Raw genomic sequence first — 11,328 nt, forward strand, 5'->3', positions numbered from 1 at the left:
AGGCCATCCTGTTTCCCTGCCAGGCCTTATTTTCCAGAAGCAATGGTGATGATTCTTACTGGGATGGGTGGCTGCACATCTCAGTGTCACAAGAGCTGACAATTTATTGAGGTTACAGTTAGGTCCAAACAGCTTCAAGACAAACTCTTTGTCTTAGTCCACAAGTAGATGGTCCCTGTGGTATCAGCTCTCCACAGCTCACAGACTCCAGCCTTGCTGCTCTCAACACCACTGTTAATAAGCTTTATTATTACTTGAAAGGTCCCGCCTGAAGGGTTCAGTTTTACACAAGCACTTAGTATGACAGGAGAACATTTAAAAATGCTTCTCAGCAAGGCCATTAAAATGGAGAGAAACTTCTACTGCAGTTAGTCAGAAGATACAGTGGCCTGAGAAGCAAGCTAGCAGGTACAGAGCAGGTCACACCATTTCATTGCTCCATGCTCCAACTTCCACTGCTACCAAAGGCAGGGGACAGCACTGTCCTCTGAAAAGCTTATATAAATCTACAGAGGGAAACTGCAAAGAACAGCTAAGGCTTATTATGTAAAATCCTGCCCTTCTACCACACAGGGCTGCTTCAGCAATAGTCACTTTCACTCAAGGGCAAGACATTCCTTTTCTCTATACAAAGCATTTTCTCCCAGTTAGGGCTGCCCTTGGATATTTTGCAGAGTAAATCACAGCAGGTTTTCAACTGCCTGCAGGATCTTTAAATGCTGCCACTTGCTCCATATCACTGAATTGTATTTGCTGTGACTCAGGCTGCTGGAAGGGTGAAGGGACAGCTCCATCCATCACACACATCCAATAAAATATCACACAAGTGAGAGGGGATAATCAATGCAAGCCAGCAGATGAGCATGCTGCCCCTTTCCTAACAAGCTGAGTTAGGAAAGAGACAAGCTAAGAGAGGGAAAAGCATAGTAACAACAGCATGTGGAAAGGTTCATGCCTGGACATTTGCAAATGAGCTCCCCTTTAGCAGACTCCTCATGCCAGCCCATGGAACATCACTTCCAGCCCACCTCTTTCAGTTTTGCAGGACTCAAAGCATGATGCTCTCCACAACAAGAGGCAAGAGTGGCATTTCCACTGCTTACTATGGGATGGCCAAGCTCTCATAGCACCACAGATCCACAGTTAAGTCAGACTGGTCTTCCTGACTGCTTCACAGCTGCTTTGTTTAGTCACAGCCTTCTCTGGGATCACCCTGCCCAAGAAGATGGAGACAAGCAATGACTCTTGACTAGAGCTGGGTTTGCTGGAGCTGCTATCTCTCCACACCTTATTAGTGCAAGTTGGGCATGTTTCCAGCTACTCAGAACAGGCAATTTGTGAGAAACTGCTTGGTAGAAGAGCAGCAGCAAAGCAAAGACAAACAATGCATGGCTCTACTTTAAATACACCTAAGTGGGAGAGAAGGCCCATGCCTGCACTTTAACTCAGATCCTCCATCTCTAATTCCTGCACCATGATCCTGCTAAGAACTCAAAAGTATTCACTGACGTACTTGTAAGAATAGGTCAACATGGAGACTTGCCTCAGCTGTTCTCTCCATCTGTGACCTCATTGCTCCTTCACAGTGACCAGTGGAGCACTTTAGTTAGCGAGGAATATGGAAACTGGCAACTGGAGGCCTATGTGCAGGATCCTTGGCCCTTTCTGTTTTTGTAGCTGCCTCATCTAAAGGCAAACCAACCCGCTACATACAGGCAAACTTATAGCCAAGAACATCCCTTCCCAGCCTGTAGACCCTTTCCTGTTTGAAGTCCCCACCAGATAGGGAAAGAATAGTCATCTTCATCAGATGCCCAATTCTGGCTGCAGAAGAGCTTGTGCTGGCATTAAAGATGTCAGCCTTCTTGTTACAAGGGATCCTGGATGCCACTGCAGTGGGCAGAAGAATCAGTTCCAGCAGGATCCTGCGAGGGGCTGCTGAGATGGTATTTCTCAGGAAAATAGAGTGTTTTGTGAATCAGGTTTCTGACAGCAGAAACATCGTTTTTGTCTAAGGAAAAGAGAGAAAACTGGTTGTTAGGCATTCTCACCAGGCAGTGTGAAAGCCACTTCCTCAAAAAATACTCTGGTTTCCAGCACATCATATGTCATCTCATCCTCTCTTTCTTTCTGTACATCCTCCACTCTTTCTGCACTCACCTATATCCAGCTGCTCCAGGAGACTTTCAAACTCTGGGTCACCATCCAGGATTTTTAAGAGGTTGGTGGACTCCATTCTCTCCAGCTGCACATCCCAGTAGATGTAGATCTTCTGGCTGAAGCTGACATAAACAAGGCAGGGACTGTTGCTCCCTTCTTTGCATGCATAGAGGCCTGCAGAAAGCAGAAGTGTGGAGCTCTGACTACCTCCAAAAGGAAAGAGAAAGCGAATAGTTCACATTTCATGAGGAGGTACCAAAGCTGTTACCAGAAAACAGCAAGCACCTGGGCAGAGATATGGGCCTGGGTACACAAAGTCCCTTTGAGACAATCCAAGCTGTCTCTGAACCACATGAAGCCTGGGGGATTTGCAAGCTGCTTCTTGCAGGTCTGAGAGAAGGAATTGAGCAGAGCCAAAATTCAGGCTGGTTCCATGGACTCCGTATCTCCACTTAAGAACAGCTAAGAAGTCTGCAAGTTAAAAAAGCAGTATGGAGGACAAGAGACCACTGTAGTACCTCCAAAAACGACAAGAAAAAAATCCCCAAGCCACCATAGACAAGCCTCAGCATCACTTTCTCTCACTGTTACTTTTCCCAGACGACACCAGAAGACTAACTGGGCCTTCAGCAATATGCACACAGGGAAATTATTCCCCACTGCAGGCAGACAAAGAATTCTGGGTCTCCTAGATGGGAGTAGTAGCTTTGAGGGGAAAATGCTGTGAGGGCTGGCTTTGCAGTCAGGCTTCCCACCTGCACAGAAGGCACTGACATTCTCATCTGCTTGGAATCTGGCCACAGTCCGATTGTGGTCGATGATGTACGTCTGGCCGTCCCACGCACAGGCAATCACCTCCTCATGCCCATTGCCCTGCAGGAACCAGTGGAATGCATTTTACACAGGTATCACCTACTCCCAGGACAGTCAAGAATCTTTCTTGCTGGTTCAGAAACACAACACTAATGTCTAGATGTCACTTCTGGACATCTCATCCAGATATTTTGCACCTGGAAACTCATATCTCTTCTATATAGCAATCCTTACATACTGTAAGAGCTTTTAAACAATCAGGGTATTAGCAGAGAGCAAAACCATTCAGCTTTGCAGTAAGATTGAAGAACAGCTGGGGGACAAGCTGGGGGACATTTACAAATGGATAAATGGATGCTGGGTCTAACAGGCAGACACAGCTCAACCTCTTGCAGCTGGGTAGACTAACCTGAGTGCAGAATGTACTGCTACAGCCAGAATACTCTGTGGCATCCTGAGATAATCCCAGCCTTTTCCAACTGAGTCATACTCCTTCTGCCCTTCCTAAGTTCATATACACAAAGCCTTGCTGAGTTTTTGTCTTCATCTCTCCCAGCCTTGCTCAGATACTCACTGTAACATCCAGCTTTTCCAGAGCAAAGAGCTGGTGATCAACCTGAACAGACCACAGCAGTTTGTCCGCTCCCTCCATCAGTTTCAGTGTTCCTGAAGAAAGAAACGAACAACTGTTTTGAAAACAATAAAAGAGAGCAAGATGTTTGCTAATGCTAAGCCCTACTCCTTCAACACTCAGGGCTGCTGAGACCTAGCTGCTAATAGCACAGGTATAGACTTGGCTGCTGAATCCATACTGGACACTTGACCCCACCTACCAGGCTCCTATTATCCAGATATACTGGGCAGGGGGCACTGGCCATGGGAGAGTGAACATAAGCATCTATCCTCACAGTGCCCTCCATGTCTTCATATAAAATATGTCAGCAGAAGGAGTCTTGGAATCAAACTCTCTTGCCTGATCCTTGAAGTGTTTCTGAAGCCCAGCTTCCCTTTATTTTAAAAATCAGAAGCACTGAGCCCCCTGGATCCCTGCTTTGAATTAGTGACAGGCCTTGGCTGCCCACAGGCCTTTCTCCAGGACAGTGGCAGGACTTACCATCCAGAGTACACAGGGCAAAGAGACCTGAGCCATTATTCTCACTGGAGCCTGTAAGTGCAAAAGAAAATTACTGATGCTGATACCATTTTGTAAAGATCATCTCCTTCCCTCTCCTGAAAACAATAAAAAAGATCCAAACTGCCTCCTTTCCTTGCACTGTGCAGGACAGCAATGACAAAGGTCTCTAATTAAATCAGAAGAGGAGAGTCCCCTGACCACCAGGCTGGTTCAGCCCTTCAGTAAACTCTCTACCTAGCTACTAAAAAAAGAAAAGACATTCAAGGTCAAGTTTTAAAAATATGACACTCTCAGAGCAAGGACTGGAGCTGTATTCTACTAAAGCTGCATTTAACCCTTCCAGTGATAACACAGGAGAGGCACTGGGTCCCTGAGGAGGAACCCAGGAAACCTGGCAGACAGGGGCAAGCCAGCAGAGCTGAAAGCAAGCAGGCAGTTTCCCCAGAGTCAGTTAACAACACAAACCTATCTCCAGTGCCCACAGACATTGTAGCTCTAAGCTACAGCCCCTTGAACACTCCCAGCTGCAAACCACCCCGTTTCTGCAGATCAGCCTAAAGCAAAGTCAGCTGGTTGGCTGCTTAACTGCACCTAGTGATAAGCACCCAGACAGGCTCTGATCCAAGAGATCTGCTGTGTCCCCTTGGAAACTGGTCAGCATGGCACTCTTCAGCTGTTCCTTTATTGATGGTCCAGCATCAATGGGCTTTTTTACAGCCTGCTCTTCATCCCTTATTCTGTGTGACTTCATTTTTCAGACACATCTCTCAATAGATGCAGGGCTTCATATGCAGTGAAATAATTGATTTCGTGCTCTGTTGACCATGTTGCTCACAGCAGCATCAGAGATGCTGAAAACATGACAAGCTTAGCAACTGGGCAGGAAAGGTCCTCTGAGGAACGGGAAGAGGGTGGGCTTCAGTGGATTGCTCTTGTCCACAACCTCTAATTACACTGGACAGGCTGAATCATTCTCAGACAGCACTGCAAGAGGCAATACTTGGGCAGAGCAATACAAGAGAAAGTGATCTCGGCTGGGAGTGTTCTGCCTTCTATTATGCCCACACACTCCAAGGGAGAGTGGAAGCTTATTCTCCATAGGTACCAAAGGAAGGCTCAGCAGGTGCACCAGGCACAGGTCAGAGCACAAGGAGTTACAGGAGGGAAGCAGTGGTAGCATGCAAGAAAATTCTGGACACAGGAGCAGTGTGTCCAGTCACGGCTGAGAGAATCTGGCAGCTGTGCAGATCTTAGATAAAAGACATGAACACAACACAGTGGAAAAAGACAGAGGACAAGATTAAATATGGAAGCAGCTATGGAGAGGTTGGGGCTGCACAGGAGGAGGAAGAGGAGCAGCACAGAACCACCAGGAACTGAGATTCAAATGCTGAAAAGCAAGAATGAAGATGAGGGTGTGGGAAGGAAGAGATGCATCTAGGGAATAAGGAGGCATAAGCTGCAGCCATGCAGAAGCAAGGATCAAGGACATCTGTAGGAGCATGGCATGGCAGCCATTCAAACTGACTAAATGCAGGTCAGCAGAGGCTGCAGAAAAACTCTTGTGCTGAGTGAAGGATAAGGGCTACCTAGGGAAGGACAAAGGCTATAAAAAGCTCACATACAAATATCCAACTGTCTTTCTTTGGGAGCTGGCTAAGAGAAGCTGAGATCCCTGTGTTCTTGCAGCAGCCTCTCACAGTTTTTTTTCTACCACAGGAAAAATTATTTCATTCTGTGCTGAAAAACCATCAGGGGCAACTGCTGGGCTGGAGACCCCAAGCTGCTGATCTCTCACCTCGGGCAATGCTACCTATCAGATGAGTGGAGACATTCTTGTTGTGAATCCGCCCAGATGTCTGGTGTAGAATCACATCTCGAACAGGGGTCTCACTGGGGAAAAGAGAAAGACAACAGGGAAAAGTCAGGGAACCATGCCTGGGACTGTCTTAGAACAATTTCAGGAGCAGTGTATTCCAAAGCTCGACAAATCCAGACAGTGACAGAGTTTGTGAACAGGCTGAGCTCTTTAAGGGTAAAGGAAAACACGCATGCCACCCCAGGTATTAAAGAAATGTACCGATTTTTAAAAACAGAAACCCAGTATGATTTGATACATAAAAAAACCCCAAAAAACAGTAAGGCCTGTATTGCAATGAAGGAATAAAAGGACAATTTTTGTCATTAATGTTACAAAAGCCTGGCTGTTTTTCTCTCACAAAATATCTGCTCAGACTGAACAGGTTGGTGAGAGACTACATCTGGGCCTGGCTTCTGGCTGTAAGGGTACCATTGCACTGAATTCTCTAAGATATCAAGGAGACTTGCCTAGGTCCCCTCCTGCTGCAGTTTTTTGTGTCTGACTTGAAGTCTCACAGAACACCACAGAAGCACCCAAATTCCCCACCAGGGTCCTTCCAGCACCAAGACAGTAACAAGCACCTCACTGCTCATCCTGGTTGCTGTGGTTGTGATTTACAGTATTAGATGCCAGGGGTCTCATTAGAAAAACTTCTAATTGTCTCATCTGCAGAAAACAAGAGAATGAGCCCAATCTTATCCTGGGCTTCAGAGGTATTTGGTTTGGCCCAGTCTCTCAGCTATTAACCTGCAATTTGATGACCTTTCCCTGGAAATCTATGTCACTCATTTCCCTACTTTAGCTCCCAGTAGTGAGGAACCCTCAGGGAGCTGGTTTTGCCACTCTCCTTGCCCAATTCAAGAGAGTGAGACACAAGGAAAGCAGCAGTATTCATCTTCATGACAGAGACATGAAGAGAGTTCATGGAAGCTTGGGTGTAGGCAGGCTTAAGTGATGAGGTGCCAGCAGCACAGCAGGTCACTGAAGCAAGGACAGTGACAGGCCCCTTGCTTTGCAAGAATGACATGGTGGCACTCCCTTTTAACAGGCATCCATAGTGGCAAGTGCTCATGTACCCCTGCAGGAACACCCTCACCTGCTTGGGGCAGATCCATCCCTTCCCGCAGCTGCATCCCGCTGCTCCGTGTCCCAGGTGCACAGCAGGATGGCATAGCCACAGCCTGGCTGTGACACCATCAGCTCTGGTGACCCATCAGGGCCTGGGTTCACAGATAGGCTGTCCACCTACAGTGGCAGAGGAAAAACATGGATATAGTCAAGAACTCCAAAAGGTTTACAGTGCTCCCTGCAACTAAATTTGAATATGGCAAATCCTCTGATAGAGCTGAGCAGCAGCTGAACAAATTCAGCTGGAAGCAAAACATCCAAGCTCAGTAAAAGGTTGGTTCCCTACCAAAAGCCACTTTAGAACAACACTGGTACTTCCCGCTTATGCTCTCTCATCGGGCAAGAGCACCTGCTTCTCAGACCAACTACCAGCTATACAGAAAAATCACTGGGCAAATCTCCTCTCAAGTCATCAACATGACAATTGTTTTGTTCATTGGACTGAGATTCTGTGCTTCTTCTCTTTAAAAAGCCACCTCTTGAACAATGTATGACAAGTACTGCTCTGAACATCCTTTTTCCTTACCTGACCTTCTAGAAGCCATTTCTTCAACAGGATCAACTGCCCAGAGACATGGTCTGGATTCTCTGATGAATCCTCCCAGCGGAAGGCACGGACCACCCTGTCAGTGTAACCCACAACCAACTCACACTTCCCATCTCCATCTGCAGGGAAGAGCAAAAGACAGCCGGACTCTTTCAAGCCCCAAGAGCCTAAAAATGCAGAAACCACTCTGCTGATCTCTATAGTTAGCATCCCTGAGGACCCCAACCATAATGGAAACTTTCACTTCAGAAAAATTCTGAAGTTCTTGTTTCTCCCTTCCATGACTTAGCTGTGGTTTGTTGAAGTGTCAGTTTCAGCAAGTAATTTGCTTCTGCATGTACCCCCAACCTTCTCTCCCCACTGCCTCACACACAAACTCCTTCACCCTGCATTCCCACACCATCTCTGTGGCTCACCAATGTCATTGATGAGCATGACCTTGGTGTTGGCAGGAATGTGCTGCTTGAACACGGGCTTCTGCTCTTCTGCCCCTGCCAACTCATGGTGGCCTGAAGCATCTGGGTGTTTTGAATTCAGAGAAGTCAGGTCAAAAAGATGAAACCAGCCTTCTGCACTCACAGCCACTACGAAATTCTGTAAGGGAAGAGAAGGACCTTTTGATTCTTCCTCTTTTAGAAACTGCAGAAGCTGTCCCACAGCAGGGCAAAGGAAGACACAAGGGTAGATCGATCAAGATCAATGACTTCTACAGGGAGAACAGGAGGTTTTTGGCCAGCACACAAACTTCTCTGCTACTGGCAGAGTCCAAACTTCTTGTTCATCTTTGTCAGTCTACAGTATCAAGCAGATATGTGTGCAATCCTCAAACAATGTGTGGCTTTCTCAATGCTCACATCAGTTCTGCTCCCCACTAGAGGAAACACAGCTACAGTATTTTGGGCAGAGTGCCTGAACTGGGACCTTTGGACTCATTGGTCCTGGCTTAACCCCCAGGAACAGCGATCCAACAAAAGGAGTCATAGTAGACCCAGTGGAATTTTCATGGGAGTCCAGACTATTCCATGTCTCAGTCTTGTTTAGATGACCTTAAATGCACACAGCCAAGTGGAAGAAGGACCAAGGAAGGCAAAAGTCATTGAGCAAATGGAGCAACCCTCAAACCACCAAAGCCTTGTGGGGCTCTCATAAGGGCACATGGAAATCAAAAGTGCTCTCTGAAGATAAGATGGATTTCCTTGCTCTCTAAAACCCACATAAGGCTCACAAAAAAAATGCCAGTTATATATAAACAGAAGAACAGTTTAAAAACACAGGTGCTAAAACCCTATGAGCAAAGGCAGACCCTGGAGAGACAGCACCTACCATGTGTCCTCCCCCACACTCAGCACATGACATGACCCTAATCTCCTGAACACCTCCCACATGCCCTACAGACACAGCTGGTAAGAGTTTGGCTCTTCTCACCTTTCCTTTATTGCACACATCTCCCACACGGACACATGTGAGCTGCAAAAGAAAACAAGGCCATCCATGAGTAAAGGCAAACCAACCCAGCACCCTGGGATACAGCTCTGCCATACCCCCTCCCCTCCCCTCCCATAAAGCATCTCTTGAACTCCTAACAGCCTTTTGAAGGACAAAGATGGCAAAGCCAAGGAACAAAAACACGACTGGCCAGAGCCCTGGGGCAAATCCCACAGTGCACAGAGCAGGGTAAAGGTGGGACAGAAGCCCAGTTTCTATGTTTCTCCATTAATGTCCAATTAATAATGTCCAATCTGTTTGTCCATTAATTTGCTCATCACTTCCAGCCCAAGGGGCTGTAGGCAAAAGTGGGATCTTGAATAATTACACAAAAGACATCAGAATCAGTTCTGGCTGCCATTCCTTTCCAGCCTACATATTCCTAGGTAAAGGACAAGGATAGCTGGCTGCACATACACCAAAAGGCCCAACCATTTAGAAAACTTGTCAAGAACTGACCATTCCTTGGCAAGATCGCACAGCCCAGGGCTTGCTATCATCATTCTTGTAAACATAGAGCTTTCCATTGGTGTCTCCCACCACAAGTTCATTCAGCTGTACAAGAAAATTGGGTTAGTAGAGAGAAATCCACAATTGCATTAACAGCAAAAATTTCAGAATTCGTATCCAAAAATCACTCTGTGGGAAGAAGCAGCAAAATAAAATTAGTTAAACAGACAATCTTGAGTCAAAATGGAAGGTCTGGGAAAATATAAAAGCCTTAATTTTATTCTTGAAAATAAAAGAGATGGGGAATGGCTCCTTAGAGCAACATCCTATTACCCACTGCTTCTCCACTCATTGTTTCAGAGCTGTGTCAGTGACTGTTTTAACATCCTGTTTGGATGTTGAAACAAACATCATTACTCCATCTTCCATCCTTCAATCTAGAGTGACTTGAATCATATGAGGAAGATGACGACAATGACAATGATAAAAATATAACCATCCAGGAAGAGAATGCAAGAACTCAACAGATTTACACATGATGCTCAGTTTCACTGCTGAAGGGGTAAAGGGATTTCAGAATGGTGATTATTTCTTTAAGGAAGATTTCTAAAAATCACCAACCACCCATGCTGATGAGCCTACTCCCATTATCCTATCTCCTGCATCGTACTTCTCTATGTGTTTAAATGGTGTGCATTTCATAACCCCCTGCACACCTTACCCTACAGAACAACTTTTTATAGGGAAATCTCTTTAATCATCTACGACATTGCTAGCCATGACATTTTCCAGGATAAGGCTATTGAGGACAAACAGTTGACATATAGCTGGTTTAGCTAACCTCTTCCTAGTTAGACAAATCAAAACCAACCACTTCAGGGGCTCACAGCACCACTCCCAACGCACATCCATCCATCACACGGGTCAAGAGGTACCGACACTTGGCTCTACCCTGTTTGCGATCTGCAGAGCACCCCTACACCCCAGCGCTGCGACAGGTGAGTGTCTATTAAGCAAAGTGAAGCTCCCCTCGGGCTGTGCACCAGCCGGGCCACGTGTAATGGCGAGGGAAGCCCTGACCCGCGGCAGCCCAGCAAACATTTCCTGCTCAGGGGAACTCCTGGGGGGGTTGTCCAAAGCCCCGCCCGCCAAGCCCCGTGTGTGTCCCCGGGGCCGCAGCAGCCGCTCCCCTCAGCCCCGTGTGTGTCCCCGGGGCCGCAGCAGCCGCTCCCCTCAGCCCCGTGTGTGTCCCCGGGTCCCGCAGCAGCCGCTCCCCTCAGCCCCGTGTGTGTCCCCGGCTCCCGCAGCAGCCGCTTCCCCTCAGCCCCGTGTGCGTCCCCGGCTCCCGCAGCAGCCGCTTCCCCTCAGCCCCGTGTGTGTCCCCGAGGCCGCAGCAGCCGCTTCCCCTCAGCCCCGTGTGTGTCCCCGGGTCCCGCAGCAGCCGCTCCCCTCAGCCCCGTGTGTGTCCCCGGGGCCGCAGCAGCCGCTCCCCTCAGCCCCGTGTGTGTCCCCGAGGAGGCCCCGCGGGCTCCCCCAGCCGGGCCCGCCGCCCCGCCCCGCCCCAGGCTCCGGGCTCGGACCGAGTCGTTGTCGGCGTCCCCCAGGCAGATGGCGTGCGGGAAGAGGCTGCCCGCGAAGTCCAGCGCCACGCACTGCACGTAGCTGACAGAGCGCATCCCGGCGCGGAGAGGGCCAGCCCGGGGCCGGGAATGGCGGAGCGGGCCCGGGAATGGCGGAGCGGGGCGGAGC

The 11,328-nt window shown here is 48.2% G+C and overlaps 1 protein-coding gene across 2 annotated transcripts; it reads right to left on the reverse strand.

Annotated features, from left to right (window-relative positions):
* Positions 1–217: 217 nt before the first annotated feature.
* On the reverse strand, positions 218–11,326 carry ITFG2 (integrin alpha FG-GAP repeat containing 2). Of its 2 annotated transcripts, XM_021548809.2 has the most exons (12): positions 11,160–11,326; positions 9,589–9,684; positions 9,070–9,111; positions 8,061–8,238; positions 7,624–7,763; positions 7,066–7,214; positions 5,907–6,001; positions 4,088–4,138; positions 3,548–3,639; positions 2,916–3,033; positions 2,161–2,334; positions 218–2,011 (listed from the first exon to the last, which is right to left on the reverse strand). In XM_021548809.2, exons 1-12 carry the CDS (start codon positions 11,253–11,255, stop codon positions 1,869–1,871), a joined length of 1,374 nt encoding a protein of 457 aa, XP_021404484.1. In that variant the 5' UTR covers positions 11,256–11,326; the 3' UTR covers positions 218–1,868. The 2 variants fall into 2 exon arrangements, with proteins under 2 accessions (XP_021404484.1, XP_077637400.1); XM_077781274.1 differs by lacking the exons at positions 218–2,011; positions 2,161–2,334 and adding an exon at positions 2,375–2,631.
* Between the last annotated feature and the right edge of the window lie 2 nt (positions 11,327–11,328).

Source organism: Lonchura striata, chromosome 2, assembly GCF_046129695.1.
Source record: "Lonchura striata isolate bLonStr1 chromosome 2, bLonStr1.mat, whole genome shotgun sequence".
Lineage (NCBI taxonomy): Eukaryota > Metazoa > Chordata > Aves > Passeriformes > Estrildidae > Lonchura > Lonchura striata.

Excerpts from the sequence above, each read along its gene's own strand:
- ITFG2 (XM_021548809.2), bottom strand. The coding sequence starts at position 11,255 with ATGCGCTCTGTCAGCTACGTGCAGTGCGTGGCGCTGGACTTCGCGGGC. Across the intron at positions 4,139-5,906 it reads GATAGGTAGCATTGCCCGAG|GCTCCAGTGAGAATAATGGC; the intron begins GTGAGAGATCAG and ends TTGCACTTACAG. Across the intron at positions 2,335-2,915 it reads TGTCAGTGCCTTCTGTGCAG|GCCTCTATGCATGCAAAGAA; the intron begins GTGGGAAGCCTG and ends TGCTTTCTGCAG.